At 31.3% G+C, this 19,792-nt stretch overlaps 1 protein-coding gene across 1 annotated transcript in view; it reads right to left on the reverse strand.

Annotated features, from left to right (window-relative positions):
• Positions 1 to 2,498: 2,498 nt before the first annotated feature.
• LOC133195207 (uncharacterized) overlaps positions 2,499 to 19,792 on the reverse strand; it is a 27,186-nt gene continuing 9,892 nt past the window's right edge. Inside the window, exons 6-10 of the mRNA XM_061331064.1 lie at positions 16,772 to 16,867; positions 13,389 to 13,576; positions 3,954 to 4,078; positions 3,244 to 3,779; positions 2,499 to 2,949 (exon numbers count right to left, since the gene is read on the reverse strand). Of these exons, the coding sequence (XP_061187048.1) occupies positions 2,540 to 2,949; positions 3,244 to 3,779; positions 3,954 to 4,078; positions 13,389 to 13,576; positions 16,772 to 16,867 (1,355 nt within the window). The 3' untranslated portion in view covers positions 2,499 to 2,539. The remainder of the gene's footprint in view (positions 2,950 to 3,243; positions 3,780 to 3,953; positions 4,079 to 13,388; positions 13,577 to 16,771; positions 16,868 to 19,792) is intronic.

The raw sequence follows: 19,792 nt of genomic DNA on the forward strand, positions 1-19,792 counted from the left end.
AAATGTCAATTTTCTAAAATATTAAGAAATTGTAAACTTTCTAAGATGATCAAAATTTTATTTTTCTGCAATCATCCTATAAATCTTTACATTTTTTTTATCCTTTTATGAGACATGTGTGTGAAATTTTGAATAAAAAATCAAAATTTATTCGTTTAAACTTATTCAGTTTACTAATATAAACATAACTAAAGTTGTTATTTTAATGGTTTTTCAAAAAAAAAAAAAAAAAAAAAAAAAAAAAAAAAAAAAAAGATTACTTGTATCATCTGTCCTTAAGAGAAAATTTACATTTGAGTTCAGAGAAAAATAATAAACTATGCTTCTTTCGTTACGTGTCCTTTGTAGCTTTGAAAGTATAACAAACAAAGCCGTTGTATATATATATATATATATATATATATATATATATATATATATATATATATATATATATATATATATATATATATATATATATATATATAGTGAGAGAGAGAGAGAGGATATTCAATGTTTTGAAGATGAATATGGAATTTATTTCACGAGTGGGACAAGATTTTTTGATATTTTCACGAGTGCGAAGCACAAGTGAAAATATAAAAAAAAATCCTGTCTCACGAGTGAAATAAATTCCATATTCATCTACAAAACATTGAATTTTCTGTTTATTACATTTTTTTAATTTTCCCTTTGTCTCTGTCTTTTCTTAACACAGTGTCGTAGGCTTAACGTCATAGTTGAGCGGTTGAGACGTCATAGCTTACCAGTTGTGAGATTGAAAACATTACATAGCATGGATTTTAGCAATATATTTGGGAAGAAATTTGCAGTTTTAGCTCTATCAAGATGGTTAGTTACTATCTCTATATTATGACAGGCCAGAAATTATTTTTTAAATACTTTGATATCCTTTCACACTGTGAGAGCATATCATTTTGATATTCTTTCACACTGTGAGAGAATATCACTTTTATTTAATAAATAAAACACAGTATTTCACTGTTAAAAATGTAATAAATATATATAAACAAGTTTTTACATTTGATCAATAACTTGACAGAAATTATGAGACAGTGAAGTATGAGACACCTTTTGTTAGCCTCTATCATATAAATCACCCAGTAGAAGGAGAAAAACGGAGGATATGTAATTATCAACTTGTTAAACATCTACATCGAGAGTGAGTGTTGTTAAAATGAATTCCCTTAATGAAGGTTCATAACCAAAACGTGGTAAAATAGGATGTGTCGGGACATAATTTTTAGGCAAACACAGCGAAAAAAAAACAAATTTTAATTTGTCGTTTTCAAAGATAAATAAAGAAAACCAGTTATTACATGTAATATGGGGATTTTTTTCCACATCAGAAATGTATCCAGATTGCCTACGGTCTCTCAGAAAACGGTAATATACACGATATACATGTAGAGGTGTAAACTCCAAGGGATCAGAGGTATATCTTAGTGAGTGGACAATAATAACACATACTAGTATTCATTATGGTTGCATCGTAAAAAAAAAAGTGTTATACAGGTAAGTACATTTGATGTAAAACTATTTGTAATTATTATGTTGGATGATCTAAGGAGACTGTAATTTTTTGCTTTGTGCAATCTTAGTGAGGGGCTGTCGTTACTGTATCTCGGTGATATTACTACCTTTCTCTAAATAAACTCTTTAACATTTGTTGTGCAATGGACTTTTTTCCTAAACCAAAAGATATTCTTTTATGACCATAATTAGTTCTTTTACATCTTTCTTTTATATTTTCATAAAAGTACGTGTACACACCACGGATCATCCCCTCCTCCACCTCGCTATTCTAAATGTTGTCTGTTGTTGATGAGAATAATTTTACCAAATACATGCAAGTTTGAATCATTATTGCCTGTTACATTTAATTTTCAATGGACTACATTTACAGAATGTAGCTTGTCATTTCTGCTGAATCAAGACATTTAATTTAGCTCTCATCAACAAAATTGAACGGTTAAATACTAGTCAATAATTAACAAAGTAATAAATCAATATTCGATAATTAGAATTTGTAAAGCAAGGCAGAAAGATGCACAGTTCGGTCACAAATAGATATACCATTCTTTCAAGCTAAAACAAAATCCCCCCCCCCCCCCAAATTCAATTAAAATTGTAATAAATCCTTTAAATTAGCGGATATTTGAGCATGAATCCAGGAACTTTATTCTCATTATTGACATAATGGAGAGAGTACGTCTGTTACTCAGTTCAATCAATTTCTATGAATAAAATATTGTTCTAAATAATTAAAATCATTAATATCCTTTTGTACTGTCTCTGCAAATTGCCGGTCTGAATACTAGTACATGTATTCAGATTAAGGTATAAGAACATGAAGAACTGAGACTTGAAATAATTGAAATTTTGCTAAATCAACTTTTGAATGATAAAATATTTAACATTAGGTAAAGTCTTTGTAGATCAGTTAATATGTATTATCAGAACTTTACTGATTTCACAGATATATGGTGAAATAAACTGTTAGAGATTCCCTTGAATTTGTACTAGACTTTAAGCTGTCTCAGTACGTTATGTACTTCATAACTATGACGGCAACAAAAATAATTGTTGATAAAAGAACGAGAAGCATGAAAATGATAAAAAAGAAATGATCCAGGACCTCGGCGACCATCTTCCATGTTAATTCAATCTTCTCTTCTTCCTCCTCCTCCTCGTCCATCACGTCATCATTTGAAATGACTGGCATTTTCACAAATTCCTTTACGGGAGTTTTTTCAACAGTTCCCGTTTTGTTTGATCTACACGGACGACAGCCAGGATACATACAGAAAAGTTTCATGAGAAACAAAACAAATCGTCTGGCCCAGGCAGGGACTGGTTTCGTGTCTGGGTTGTGATAAACGTTGATGACAATTATGACAAACAAGACTGCTATAGTTCCAGCCCCAAGAACCGCTGCCAAGTAAATCGCTGAAAGAGATGAATAATGTGAAAATAATAGACCTTATAAGTACTTACAAAGAGAATATTCCTTTAAAAAATACATTAAAGATTATGAAAAATAACTAGGGCATTGGCAGATATATCCTTCAATATTTACATTTGCTGTGTTTTTCTACTAAGCCAACTGTGACTTGCACGTATGCTAGCGCGCTTCATGAAATATGCCTACGTGACAAGTCTGTGTGATTTACACACCATAACTCACACAGAACTTAAAAAACATTCCTTAAATGTTTAACATTTAGCTTTCATGTCACTTACACATATAACATACAGACACGGAGGTACTTGGAATGTTTTCCGATATGACAGACAGATAGACAGCGTAAGCTAGCAGTACTGTTAAAGAGTATCCAATTTTTTCTCCAGAATCCACATGAAGCTTGAACGTCAGCGGAATAAGGAATGCCATCAAGGCTACTGGAAACATCGTGTTCAGTACGTGGAACAATGGCCTTCTGCGCATGCTTATTCTAAAGGTCAAACTTGAGAAAGATTGGCCTCCCCTGGTTTTGTCGTTAGATTCCACCCCCGTCGCAGAGAGAAGCTCCCATTCCCCATTTTCGGCGTAAAAATTAAGGTTAACGGGTTCTTCTGCCAACCTGAGTCTGATTTCCCATAAAGTGTAACTTGAGGTTGTTAATTTGATGTCACATGTTTGATAGTCTAATGGGTAGTACGTTATGTCCGATTCGCAGTTAACCTTGTAGATACCTGAAGGACTCCATCTCACAAATCCAATAATGTTTAGACGCATTGGGGTGTTATGGTCACTTATCACCGACAAATCGTCGATTCTGAAGTATTGAGAATTAACATTTCAGTAAAATAGGAGTATATTAAAACGTTTTAAAACTGATTGAAAATAAGAAAAATCAAAAACATTTTCAAAACATATTTAGTACTGCAGAGTGTACAGTAGCGTTGAAGTACGTGTATATTAAACTAAAACCGCTGTAATATTTACTTACGAATTTTCAATGAACACGCACGGTTTCCAGACGTAGTTCTCATTGCTGAACATAAAGATGATGTTGGTGTAGGTCTGGGAGAGGTTCCGGGTGCTGACCCACGACAGTCGAGGATCATACCACACCTAAAGAATAAAGCAAATAAAAATTAACAGAGTATTTTGATTAAACTGACGTATATTGAAAATGCACGTTAATAAATACTTAGCCAATCCTGATTTCTTACCAGGGAAAGTTGTCCGGACACTGACAGAGTCTGGTCCTTTATGTTCTGTAGTAAAAAAAATCCATCAATACTTTTATTTAATTAACGGGGTGGTTACTCATTTTGAAATTACTTAACAATCAGAATCCTTTTACTTATTTTACTGCACTTAAGATGGAGTCTTCTAAGCAAGAAAAGAAAATTAGGAGATACAAATTATCCTGTTTCTTATGACATTTTTTTGTGGCGCTTGACAGACACATTGTGATCACCTTGTAAAAATGCATCTCAGTAAGGTACAAATTGTGTTTTATTGGTCCAGTTGTATGAACAGATTTTAAAATTAGATATCAGTTTCTTGAAGTTGCCATTATGGAAATAAAAAAGTTAAAGAGCAGGCTCTTTGTCGAGATAATAGATAATATAACTGCTCAATAAAAATGGAATTCCTAAATTTTCATACCTTGTGATCGATTATCTACAAAATTACTTTGTTAACAATCATTGTGTTTGTTTGCTGTTTAACGCCCCTTCGAGAATTTTTCACTCATACTTCGACGCTATCACTTGCCGGTGGAAGGCGTCAAATTAAGACCTGTACTTGACACATAAGGCCTTTGAATCGTGAGGGATCTTTTTCGTGCCGGTGTAAAGACGAATAATGACCCCCATAGAATAATGACCAGGGGTCATTTATCGACGTTGAAAAATGACTTTCGGTCATTATTCGACGTCGAAAAATGACCCTTTTGCTTGTAGAAAAAGTGCCATCAACCTTAAAATCTGCATATCCTACGTAAAGAAAAATGACCCCGGTAGAATAACGACCCTTTGTAGATTTTATTAACCCGTTATACGGTATATTTACTTTTTGGTTTAAAAGATTTAGAATAATAAATCAAGAGGCCCGTGGATCAAAATGCTCACCTAAGGTAAATTGTGTATACAGCGATGATCTTTTGTTCTCACTATATCTTTCAAATGTCTTTTATGATAAATTGACAACATTAATCGACTTCATTCTAAACTATGTGGAAATGCTTTCATATTGATTTGACTAATGTATCATTGTTTAGTAGAAGATTTCCTTTTTTAAAATTTTTAGCTTATATTATCCAAAGAGAGAGAGAGTGTGTGTTTTGTTTGTTTGTTGTTTAACGTCCCTTTCGAGAATTTTCCACTCATATTGAGACGCCACCACTTGTCGCTTGAGGACTACTTTACTGTACTCGGCACTAAAAGCTTTTGAGCAATGAGGGATCTTTTTTGTGTTAGCGCATACTGCGTCACAAGGCATTGGTTTATACGGTATCATCGGAAGGACCGGTCTCCATGTCGCACAATGGATTCGAACCCACGACTTAAGGATCAAATCCTTACGCCGCGACGCTAGAGCAAACGCTCTAACCACTGCGCCAGCGACCAGAGAGAGAGAGAGAGAGAGAGAGAGAGGAGCTGTTGAAAATATCTATCTACCGGTTAATTAAGTTGCGTCCAAGTGTCTGTTTTTAATACAATGATTTTAACAGGGTACATACATGTAATTTTCGGACATATAGCAAAAGTGTCTAACAATATGAATAAGAAGAATTACGTGATGTTTTAGACTGTCGTATATTTTCATGAAACCGAAAAAACAAGCACTAATTAACTATCCAGTGAACATAGAAACAAAAGCTGAGATGCAAGCAATTTTAACCTAAACTGCAAAGGAATGGAGTCAATACAAAAAATATTCATACATGTATCTCGTTACCAACGTGCACTTATCCATATGCTTTATACATATACCATGTTTGATTTTCTGGATGCTCTCCTTTATCAGAGAAATGTCTGGTCCAAAGAGGAAACATCAGATCTGTTCGAACAAAGTAAATATCCAGTTCGTCCGAACAATTCCGAACAAAAACAATTAATCTACTTTCTCCTAGCGTACGAGTATACTTAATTTGTCAGAAGAAAGAACAAAGATTTTGTTCTTCCGAACTAAGAACTAACTTGTCAGAACTATTGAATGTATCTTCTTGTTAAAACAAAAATCTCATTCGTCCAAACAATTTTAATTCTTTTCTGGGCTTCAACGGCACAATGCTATTGCATGATATTCCGTTTTTAGAAAAATTATTGCCTTCTTGGTTTTTTTGTTAAGTTATCAAGATTCTTGAATTACAAAATGTACTTACTAACAAGATCATTTTACAATGGCCCAGAAATTACGTTGATTGAGGAGTTGAAAGCCTTTTACCATCAACTTATTTGTCAGTATCTTCCCAGTGTTTGAATGTTGATTGTACTCAGACCATGCTTAAGCGTACGAAATAAATTGGGAGGCATAAACACCATATGCAGGCGATATTAGAATATTACTACATAAATACATGTAAGAAGTTGGCAATGGAAAAGCCGATTGAGTTTGTTTGGTCATAAACTTCTATTATAAGTAAAGTAAAGTATCGAAATATGAAACAGATTATAAAAAAGATTGAAACAATAATGTTTGCTATATTGCAAGCATTGGAAATACATAGTGTTCCTTACATAATGATCACATAAGGGCAGATTTTCTACCTCCCGGAGGAAAAATAACTGTACAAGTTTGCTAACTCGTTCGTTGTGTGAAAAAGTTTGTCCAACTATTTCCATGGCAATGGAAACAATTTTAAAAAAAATCAAATGTAAATACATTTGTGAAGTTTCCTTAAGATTGTCCAAGGCAACCGTGAGAACATTCTTGATATTTGTCATTTTTGTTTCCATGGCAACGGTGGTCACTTTGAAAAATCGAAATATTTAATGAACATTTAGAGTACTGGTCTTTATTTAAGAAAAGCTACATTAAGTTTGTCCGAGACATCTCCGATAAAATGCTCGGACAAAATAATCGGTCTAGCGATAACAATATGTCGTCCTGACTTAAGTTCTGGACAACATGCTAACAGCTTAAACCAATAGCCACTGTGACGTATCTATTGTTCAATTTTAATTGTATGCTGAGATTACAATAAGTCTGATAAAAAGAAACATATTTAATACTTTTAAATACTTTGATTGCGTTTTTGTCAAGTCTTAAGGACATACGCAACGTAGTTTGAACTTAATTGTCTTTTCCCCTGGATTTGAAAAGTTCCGATATCCAAAGGAACTTTAATGTCTATTTATGCTGTTGTACACTTCTTCTAAATCAAGTTTGGATACACAAAACATCTAGAATATAGGTTTGGTAATTTTCGTATATTTTTCTTTGAATTATACAAGAATTTTCATCAATTGATATCTTTCAAAACAACTTGCAATGCATGCTGATTTTTAGTCTACGGACATCTGATGGCACTATAATCTTAAATTAAGAATATCTTGAAAAATTATCGGTAGGTAAGGTACGTTGTGTATGTCCTTAATCAGAAAAACGGAAGAGACTTACCGTTGAGATCCAAACCTTGGCATCAATCACCATTTTTTAAACTTTGTATCACTCTGTTGGGATGAGGCCATTTTTCAATGGGGGTCAATTTCTTATAGGTTGCACATGTAGAAAACTGACCCCTAGATTTCTTTTTCTACAAAAAGAATACATTTTCTACGGATATGGGGTCAATTTTCTACGGGAGTCAATATTTTTGTTTACACCGACACCCACTGCGTCACGGGACCTCGGTTTACAGGGTCTCATCCGAAAGATCGGTCTTCACGTCACAGTGGATTCGAAATCGCGATGTAAGGTCAACTCCTAACTCCACGACTCTAGAGCAAACGCTCTAACCACTGCGTGAATTAAAAAAATTGACCAAACGAATATTTATCAATTAATCTGCACTAAAAAAACAGGCAATGGGAATAAATTTTTATGTCTAAGCATATGTCTTTAGAAAGTGTCTAAATACCAACCAAATATCTCCTTGATATCTCAATTCACAAAAAAGTTATGCCCAAAAATGATGCTAAAAATGTCAAGAGTGCAACACCTTTTTGTGACATATTGAAATTCAATATTTTTTGAAGATCTGTGAAATAAATGATAACAGAAAAAAATGTAGTGTTGCCAAAAAAAAAAAAAAAAAGAAAAAAAAAACCCATCGATTTTAAAAATATGAAAGACAATTAAGTGGTAAAAAAGAATTTTCAAAGTGTAAAACAATAACTGATATACAATTTAAAACTTAAAATGTTATATAAATCACAAGCAGCATTAATGAGAGTCAAGTATCTGAGCATACCCAATATTGTCAGGAGTGCAACATTTGATGTTTTTGCTCCCCAGCATGAAAATACTTTTATCAATATATGATTCTCTGATTTTTAATTTGGAAAATAAAGACCCGAAGAACATTTTTACCAAACAGATTTATCAGTTACAGGGTCTGTATGTGTTTCAGATCTATATTTCTATGGTCAGGAGTGCAACACATTTTTTTAAAGATTCAAGTTATATGATGAAAAGACTTCTATTCATGCTAAGGAATATTCTTAAATAAATAATGATTTATTTGAATAATTTAATGCTAAATTATTGATAGATTTATTATTAAAATCCTTCTCTTTTTTAATTTTGTTAATGCAGATGTGTTTTATCTTTTCTTTGATTTTTGTAATGAATGTAAAAAACAAACACCCTGAAAAATTGTTATAAAATTCAAGTAATTCCACCTCAACGTCACTGAAACAACAGAACAAATTCTAATGTTATTTTTGCTTCACAATTCTACTTTAAGGACTCCCATGCTCTTGGTCAGGAGTGCAAAAAATATGTAAGAATTATTGCTGATCAAATATTAATAAATATAAAGAAAAATTAATGAGTAGAACGTTTCTGGTTGACCTCAGTTGCTTACAGTGTTTGTCCTGTGAAGGAAAATATACTACATGTATAAGATATATTTTATCTTCTAAATATATATTTCAGCTTTTTTTTTTTTTTTTTTTTTTTTTTTTTTTTTTTTTTTTTTGAGATAAATATAGGGAATAATTCAAGATATTAAGCCAAGTTTAAATACTTTCATGTGTTTTAATTATGAAGTATTGGACTATAAATATTGCACAATTTCGTTACCACTTGATGTTGCCAACACTTTGTGAATTTTTGTGTTCTATGGTTTTGATTTTTAATTTTACTGCAGCCAGGAGTGCAACAAAACTGTTTTACAATGATCTTCATCTATCTTAACTAAAAAAAAAATTGAAAAAAATGTTTGATGCCATTTGATGTTCAAAACATTATGTCTATCAACTAATTACAAACATTTTATAGTCAATTCAGAGAATAGTTTTCATCACTGAACACATATTTTCAAATACAATGTATACATATTACACATTGCAAATAATCATGTTTAGAAGTCTTGAAAATATGAAAAACATGCCATAAATGATAAAAAAAAATATCAAAACGATGAACTGATTTACAAACTAGGAATGGGTTATTGTGTGTTATAATTTTTAAAATAATGTTAAATAAAATACATATCAGATGTCAAGAGTGCAACACAATAATGTAAAATAGGGTCACTTTTAAATCTAGTATTTTTTGTAAGAAAACTTGTATATAAAAATTCTTTTTTGGCTTAGATTTAAAGAATTGACTTAAATGTGCTAAAAAGTGATTTTGAGGGGATTTTATTGTTTCATATTTCTTTCATATTAAAGTCTTTCAAACCAGAATTGAATAGATAATGTAATATAACAATCAAAAAGTCAATTTTTCCACATATACAAGGAAGGCAACTCAAACATGGTTTAGATCTAATAATTTCTATCGTTCATACCATTTTGATGCATAAGTAAAACTTCTTTTGATTATATATTTTAGAAAGTCTTTTAGGGTGTAGTGATGTTTTCTTTTTTTCAAATTAAGTTTTACTTATAAAATATCTGAAACTTTTTTTATCCAATTGTCTATTCTATTGCAAATTCAGGAATTTTAACTATAATGCATGTACAATATGATGATATAAATAATTAATATGTTATGGATAGTTAACTTTTTTCAAAAAAATTCAATTTGGTGGTCATTATTTTTGAATTCACAAAGATGCAGTAAACCTTTTATACCCAAGATTTTATTTCAGACTTTAAGGCTCACTTCGGAGGGTATGTTGCATTTCCTTGCCTTATAATAATAAAATTTTAGGTCAGAGGTTAACAAAACATAGGTCAAAGTTTGTCTCTAAATCTTAATGGAAATGCTTTTTTAGTTATACGAGGGTTGTTCGGAGAGTTCGTGGACTATGCCAGTCTTCGTTATACTAACTTCAAGAATTTAAAATGAGCACATTATCATATGTAAAAATATTTATTTTGTTTGAGTGTGAAGTTTCATTCCATGTGATTTAATAGAATTCATGTTATTTAATTTTAAAATCAACACGTCTTGTAACCACGGAGCAAACTCAACAACACTGTAACGTCAAAAAGATACTGACATGAGGTTCTCAAAAATACTATACATGTACCTATACATTTCACACAGTATTGCCCAATGCCAGTGTACTCATTAAAACGTTTCTCTATCATTTGAAATCTATTTTGCTAACAATTGTTCTAGTAGCACCATTTTGTCTGTCAATGTTATATTTTTTTCACTGCATAAGTGTGCTTTCACAAGATCAGCATCTGTGAAGCGCCAAACTCTTATCGTGACGTTACTAATTTTTCAATGTTTTTGATAAGATTTTTACAGATAATCCGTTTTCTCACAGATCACCATCGTCTAAGCAGAGTAGTCCATCATTCAAATACCGCTTGTACCATGTACACACAAATGCATGGCTCGCTTTTAATATATTTCCTACTTTCTCAGAGTTTTTTATTCTGGAGTTTTCCAGAGTACAATAAAAAATTGTATGGTTAACTGCTGCTCCGTGACGTTCTACGACGTCATCTTTTTTGCATTTTTTCAATGAGGATTCCTTATCTTCTGAAATTGATTTCTTTTCAACGAAGCAAAATATTAAGTCATAATTTGGAATCAGAAACGACGAAACAATTCTTAATTTGAACGTGCAGAATTTTTCCGTTTTTGTGTCATTTTACAGAAGATATGACTTCAGACATTATTTAGTGTCTTAATTGCAAATTACAAAACTTTGACCTGCTCCGCGATCCGATTTTCGCATTTTTAAAGTCTAAATAAGTTTGAAATAAACCACGATATTTAAAATTTTTTTGAAACACATCATTAGAATTTACTGTTGAAATAATTCTTCCAAATTTGGATATAATATGACGTTAAGTAAAAAAGTTATGACGGTAGTCCACGAACTTTCCGAACAACCCGGCCTCGTATTTAACATTTATGTACTTAATGAAATGATCAATGCGTACTAAATCTTTATCTAAAAGAAATTTATTGATTTTTATTTTTTTTTTTTTAAACTCTGTATTCACTATCTATTAAAAATGCTTATATTTCTAATTTATCGAAAAGTATAAAATTTCATTCAAAATATCCGTTTCAAACTTATATTATCTATGAGAAATAATGATCTACAAAAAAGTTTACATCAGATTGCAAATATTTTGTACATGTTAGATTTAATTTATGTAATGGATAAATAACGAGATGGTGTTGAATAGTTTAGAGAAAACATTCCCTCCGAGGGCCGAAGGCCCGAGGAGGGGATGTTTTCTCTAAACTATTCAACACTATCGAGATATTTATCTTACTTAAAAAACTTCCCTACTGTGGACCCCAAAGAAACATTTACCCATTCATATATCCAACTTTGCTGTAATACAATAGGATCTAGCTCATTTAGATATCCAACAGTGACACAATACAATAGCCTAATCGAACACCCCTTTTATTCATGGACTAGTGAGCATGAAACTCCATGGTGTTAATGTCATTTCAAACCTTTCCATTGTACTGAACAGTCATGAAATCAGATGAAGAATAGTTTTAAATCCAAAGTAAAATTAGAGCGGTTTTTTTTTATATATATAAGATGGTAATTAAAGTTAAAACATTGTCAAAAATTTATACAAGAACTGACGCTTTACACGTTTTGCTCTTATATAAACAGATACTATGAGTCATGTGACCATGTGTCCTTCTCCTTAAATCCAAAGTAAATTTTGAGAGGTTCAGATAGTGTTCTGAATACTTTTGACCTGAAAGCAGAAGAAAACTACAGAATTTTGATAAAAGGTTGGAAATCTATCATTACATATAAGACGATGATTTGTTGGGGAAAAATGTTTGAATCTTATGGAGTTCCACTCGGAGAATACTTCTAGTAGTGCTAAAACAGATGAAAAGATTGTCAGTGTTATGCGGAACCTGCTTTAAAAATATTCCATATCAAGATCTGCAATAAAAAAAAAGTATCAAAAATAGATGGGCTGTCAATTTATTAAATTGTTTTGGGAAGTATGCTGGAAAAGTATGAGAACAGAGATGAACCTCGAATAATCTGAGAGGATTTGCTGATAACGGACCCCTGAAATAATATTCAGCAACAGGAAATGATGTGGTTTAAGGTTCAAGGTGAAAATATATTTAAAAGCGTGTCAAAATGTGATACTTTCAAAATTTAAGACCGGAAACATTCTGTTAAAAAACCATGGATAAGTATTGGATATTTTATTGACGACAAGAGTCTAACAGTGTGCAAATTCGGAGGAATTGTAAATTTTGTGAGCGTTGGAAGTACATTTTAACACGATTCTTAGGGTGTGATAAATGCAAAGTGATTAATTCTGTGTGCATTGGACAAATTCTAATAGTGTGACAAATTCGGAGTAATTGTTTTTTATTTGCATTGGAAATACATTTTAAACTATTTTATCTCTTTTTTTTCATTACTTAATTATGTTTGTATGCACAGTTGGATATTTAAATATCCAACCGATGGGCAGTTGGATATTTGAATATCCAACTGATGGCCAGTTGGATCTTTAAATATCCAACTAGTGCTGGTTGAATCGGTAAGATATACGTAGACTAATAACAATGGGTGACGTCATTGAAGTTTTTTAAGACAAAATAATTTATGTTCCAATTAGTTGACGTTGGGTCAACATTTTCGCTAAATTGACTGGACTATTTACTGTTTAATGACTCATACCAGAAGTTTAATGATTCATACCACTGTGAGAAGTGTAAAAATTTACTGTAAGAAGTGTACCTGGTGTGTTCCAATATTTACACTGTGAGAAGTGTAACTGATGCGTAAAAGAAGTGTAAATGATGCGTACTTGATGTTTACTCCTAGAATTGTGAATGAGATACGTACAAGGTCATTTACTGTGAGGAGAGTGAGTTCTACTTTGACATGCACTTGTTTGGTAGGTCTCTGTAACACGGAATACCCGGTAAAAATCTCGGTCCTTAGCTGACTCTCGAGTGCTGGGGAGTACGTTGGAGGGGGAGGTTTACCCTTACTCCTGGCACTGAGCACCGGTTGAACATACAATAAAAATTCTGAAAAACAAGGCAAGAATGATGGTTAATCCTTCCTTTAAGCTCATAAGGTAAACAATTTCCAGCAAAAATGTACAGTATTTATACTTAGAAAAGAAAAGGATGTTGCAAGCAGTTTACAATTGTATACAGAGATTTATATAAACAATGGTGACAAATTAAAACAGATTTTATAGCATGGGCGAGTATGGAAAGAGACAAATGGTATAGTTTATAGGTATATGTATTCACTAGATCCTGATCGCGGAGCACATTTTCGTAATATTTATATTAAAATGTACAGTTTTCTTAAAAGGATTTTTTTAAAAATATCATTATTTCTCTAAATGTAATTATATTTCTAAACCGTGATTGCTTTTGTGATACGTCTATCATGTTTTTGCAATTTACTATGTAGTGCAATTCATCGCCTATTTCGTTTAAATGATATATATATATATATATATATATATATATATATATATATATATATATATATATATATATATATATATATATATATATATATATATATATATATATATATATATATATATATATATATATATATATATATATAATATATCTCTATATATATATATATATATATATATATATATATATATATATATATATATATATATATATATATATATATATATATATATATATATATATATATATATATATATTACATATTTTATCTAGTTTCTATTGGTTCATTTAGCTAGCGTCCACTTTCAATCGGTGATTCATTTAACAGAAAGTAATCGCATCTTTTCTGGACGGAATGGCTAAATATTTTTTCGAATTTTAGTTCTTCTTTGTACATTCTATAGCTTAAAGTCTATGATAAATTTTGATTGTTCGAATTCCACTTATGTTAAAATTGATCAAGTAAAGTTTTACTTTCGATCTCAACCAATATGGATTAAATGTTTGTCTTTGCAAATTATAGGAAAGTCTGCAATTGTTGAGAATATTTACGACATTATTTATCCAAGCAATCTTTATAGTATATTGATTTGTAATATCACTTTATTTGAACAGTAGATTTGATAATTATGTTTCTTTTCCAAGTTCAAGTTTATACCAGTGTGAAAGAATACGGATTTTTATTTCTATTGACATATAGAATGTCGAACAAAGAGGTTTTCGCAATACATTGTCAAATGCTTTCTCGAAGTATATAAAGTTTTTTCTTTTTTAATTTCAGTAATTCTGATAAGATATGTAATGAAAATAAATGATCAAGAATTGAATATAATTGTTTTCTAAACCCTGATTGGTTTTCGTGCAGTATTTCGTATTCGTGTGAAAGAGCATTTAATCTGCCATTCAACATGGATGTGAAAAGTTTACCAATACATTAAGATTGTTATAGGTCTATATATAGTTCTGAGGATTATTATTTTATACGGGAAAGATATTTCCTTAAAGCCAACGTTCGGATGATTCACTATATATTTATGTCTTTACCGGAAGCTTTGTTTGTTTGTTTTAATAGGTTTAAGTATTTTGTCTTGTGAGAATATTTATGTAAATCGTGGATTATTCTTCTATTACTAGTACATTTATTTCATTACCTATCTTTTTTTTCAACATTGTCTGGTATATCAGGTGCCTTATTTAATTCATTTTAAAAATAATTGAATAATTTTTAGATATTGATTTGACATGCGTTGCGTTTTTACTATGTTTATTCAATATTTACCAATACTCTCGGGGAGTTTTGATTCTCATCTTTTATAATTTTATTTTTCCTCATCTCTTCTCTGTATCTATCTATTTCTCTGTCTAACACTCTTCTATATGCTTTCTCTTTGTTTTTATAGTTTTCTTTAGCTTTTGTGAACATTTTTGAAATAATAATCTTTGCTATTGCGATATATTTTTTCTTGCTTTGTAACAGGTTGTAGAAAACCGTGGCTTGTTATTTTTATGAGTGTGTGTGTGTGTGTGTGGTTTTTTTTGTTTTTTGTTTTTTGTTTTGTTTGTTGTTTTTTGTTTTTTTTTTTTGTTTGTTGTTTTTTCATTATTACCTTTGTTACATCTAATGATTGTTTAGCTGCATAAATACATGTGTAAATTTTCATTTAATTCATTTTCTTTATTATTAACAATTTTTTCCGGGTTTTCCCTAGAGTTCGTCATTTGATCTAAGTCTGTTCTCATTTCTTTGGCGCGATTTTATCGATAGCTTGAACAAAAGTATATTCTTTCGCACGATCCCATGGTCTTACTATTTCTTGATAAAATATAGAAATATTTATTATTGTTTTATTTCTTGGTTTTTGTTTTTCTAAACGTAGTCCAATGGGATTGTGGACGTCATTATACTTTAAAACTTGCATATTTTCTAATTCCAAATTAAATTCACATTGTCATTCTTCAAGAATATCATTGAATTTATTTACGGTCCTAGCATGAAGATCACCTGCTAAAATCACACAATTTTAAACACTTTTTGTAATTCAATCTCTAATGAACTAAATGCATCCTTGTTACTATAATTATTTATATTTATTCTGGGGGAATATATTCAATTCCAACTAAGATATTTTTATAAGTATTTGAAATTTTGGTCGACATTTCAAAGCATAAATTAGCTATTGCTTTTGTGAATGATATTAATTTTTTTCTAAATTCTTGCTTATACGCCAATACTATTCCTCTAGAGCAGTTTTTACCATGTTTAATTCTGTTTTAAAATAAAAGTCAAAACCATCTGAGTGAAGGTTGTCTAAATCTTAAGTTTTAGTTTCTTGAAAACATTAAATGTCGTATCTTTTTTTAATTCGGGGATTTCAGTTTTTGTTTGATCCCACATGATCTTTATTGAGCCATCAGACCCAAAGTTTCTAGCATCATGTTCCCCTGCGTAGCCCTATCTCCATCTGGCGTGGATGCTACACCCCTCCTTTTGTATGCTTTCCCTGGTTCGAATTCAGTCAGTGTTAGGATTGGATCATACGGTTGTCCATTGACATATGTCTCTGACTAATTTCACCTGTTCTTCGTTGTTTCGAAGTTCTTTCTTGATTAGATAGGGGCTTTTCTGGCTTGCTCGATTTCACCCGGATACTTTAAATTTGAATAGAGTTTTCTTTCAGTTTGTATGCTGACTTAGTAACATAGTCTAAATTTACTCTGGTAAATGAATTTGACAACTATAGACCTTGATTTATTTTGTGTTGTGTCTCTTTCAAAACCTACGTACGTCGGCAATCTCTAAAGAAACATTAATTCCTATCTTTTGGAAGAAGTCTCTCAACACTTCCTCATTGTCTTTCCCTACGACCTCTGTTATGCCTATGAATATTAACTTGTACTTCATTGACCTGCATCTCAGATCAGCGATTTCTTTCAAACAGGAAATTGCTATAGCCTGTTTCTTATGAAAAATATGTTTCCAGACCTCTCTGAGAGATTTTCATGATTTTAAATAGATAGGGGCGGGGGTGGAGGTGGGGGAGGGGGTAAAATCACAATCTACTTAATCTTCGCTTTTGTGATAATTTACGGCGAAAATTGGAGCTCAGTAGTGACAATTTTTTCCAAAATCGCCCAATAAGCTGGTAAAAAAAATGTGTAATATCTTCTACAATGAACCTTTGTTTACCTTATATGGCTATTGTTATTAATGCACACAGAGGATCTTACCACGAACAATTGACCAATCGTTGAATGAATAGCAACGTTTACTGGGCAACTACATGTTTACATTTTACTTCGAACACGTGGTTCAGGTCAATCTACGATCGATATTAAATGACTGTAAAAACCAATTCAAAAAAACTGTTTTTAAGAAAAAAAAAATACAATGATTAGAAACTATGAAAGATTTCACGGGCGTTTGCAATTAGTTGTTACGTTGTTAACTAGAAAATGTATATAATAAAATGTAGTCTGTGCCACGTTCAGAACACCTGCACTTCAAGGTTAAGGAAAACGAGTAGCATCTCTTAGGCATCTAATAAGTTAAATGGACAACAAAGTTTTTTTTTTTACATTACAATACCCGTGATCACATGTGTTTTGGCCAGGGAACCCACCTGACAATTGCATTCAACGATAGTACAACAATGGAATACAGACGCTTACAGCTTAGTTTTAAGAAAGCTAGAATTCCACGTTTATTTAACAAATGTTTGTAATTGTGAGCATGGGAATAATAGAATAAAAATGGACAGATTACTTTTCATCTACTAAATGCATGGAAATTTTTTTTGTGTCTTTCCGATCGCCTGTAGATTTGGGTTTTTTTCCCAAGCGTAAAATTCCTATTAGTATCCTTAGTAACCCACAATGCAATTCAACTCATTCAGCTGATTTTTCAGTTAAAGCCAAGTTGGTATCTCATTTGTTAATCTGACGCCAAAATTATATAGTCCCAGTTTCCATGCAAGTATTTTTGTCCAAAAAGAAATTTTAATACGTAACTACAGAAAATAATTTCATTTCGAATACTTATTGAAGTTTGAATGCGTTCAAGAGAGACTGAAGTACATTTCTACAGATATTATACAGTGGTGAAAACTGAAACGCAACATAACTTTTCTGTTTACATGTCTCCATGTGGAAGTCACTTCCTAGCCACATTTCCGTGAATAATTTACTTCATCTCGCTGGAGTCTCGCTAAATCTCGCCAGAGCTTCTTTCAGAGCTACTCTGAACTCCTCGAGTTTTATAATTTGGAGAACATCGAAAAATAAAAAGTTCCGAACACATCAGTAGGGGTGTTATAGGACAGATCGAAATGGTGTTTCGTGTCATGTTCAATTGTGAATGGGCGGATAAAAATATTATAAGAAACTTTACATGAAAATTAGTAAAGAAACACTCCTGAGTACTAGTGCATTCAAGTGATAGCTAAAAACTGCGTATTACAACACGTTTGATTCACACAAGAAAGCGCTAGCGTTTATTTTCGATGTTCAAGAAACTCTTATTGCATTGTTGTGTGAATAAAATATTGAAAATATTGTAATAAATCAAAATCTTTAGAAGGTCTCTCTTCCTTAAACTAAGAATATCTAATCCCAACCAAATATGACACATGATTTTTAGGACAGAAAACAGGCATTGACTGACCACGTGTTGCTGCTTACTACAAATGGCATACTCGTAAACAATCCATTCAAAGTGATTGGTCAGTAATTAAATAAAAAAATATATAAGTTGAATTGTTCTATGTCAGTGAATTATCAACTCGGTTTTATTATTCATTTTCACAATGTCAAGGTTTTGTGAAATCGTTCCTTTATTTGTGTAGAGAAAGGATATCACAAAAGCGAAGTCACTCGGAAAACAAGCAAATTTTTAAGTCACGAAAATGAGGGATTGCTGAATTTACCACACATACAGTATATAAATGAATTTTAAAAAACTGTTTTGGAAGAAGGACACGGCGCTGCTCAGTTATACGTTGTAAATAGTGTATAAATGTACTATTGTTTTCCCGATACGTTTTAAATTATGAATCATTTTTAGTGGGTGTAACACAATTTTTCATTGATGTTACAGACAACAACTTTTCGGGTTGAGTGAAAAATATCTCTTTGGACATGTATTTTACAAAATTATTATAATCAGTATGAACATATCAAATATTTTCTCCCTATTCTTTTTCATGTAGAAAAATAAATACTGCGAGTTTGATGCAAATCAAACGAATTTTTTGTTTTTCATTGAATTTGCGATAGTTTGGGCGAATCTAAAAAAAAGATTTGCAAAATCTATTCTAAATTTTCAACATTCTTGGTCAATCATTCTTTAATCGTTTATCAAATGTATTTTTGTTAAAGTTCATTTTTTTTCCTTTTCAAAACTTTCTTATTTTTGATTTGGAAGAGAAATAACCAGTTTTGGGTATCAATCTAGTCAGTAACTCTACTGAAAATGAAAAACACTCTTTATTTTGAAATTTCGCAATTCGCCCTACGCTTTTGGAAGCTTTAAAGAAGAATTGAATTAGAAAAGAGTAATATTTTAAATCTTTGTTAAAAGTCTTAGTGGATTACAAGAAGATGGCAGGCATCAAAAGTCGATAAGTAAATGTTGTTTCTACAGAATGACAACTTGTCTTTCTAAATGATTAAATGTCTTTGTCAAATTTAACATAAATGTAGATTCTCCATAATCCCGATTACATGGATGGGCGATCCTTCGACAAAATGTGATCTACATAACTTGGTTTGACGGTTTATTAGAATACCAGCAGGGGGATTTTTTGC

The sequence above is a fragment of the Saccostrea echinata genome, unplaced genomic scaffold (assembly GCF_033153115.1).
Source record: "Saccostrea echinata isolate AGI-Se365-2 ecotype Australia unplaced genomic scaffold, CSIRO_AGI_Sech_v1 ptg000029l, whole genome shotgun sequence".
NCBI lineage: Eukaryota > Metazoa > Mollusca > Bivalvia > Ostreida > Ostreidae > Saccostrea > Saccostrea echinata.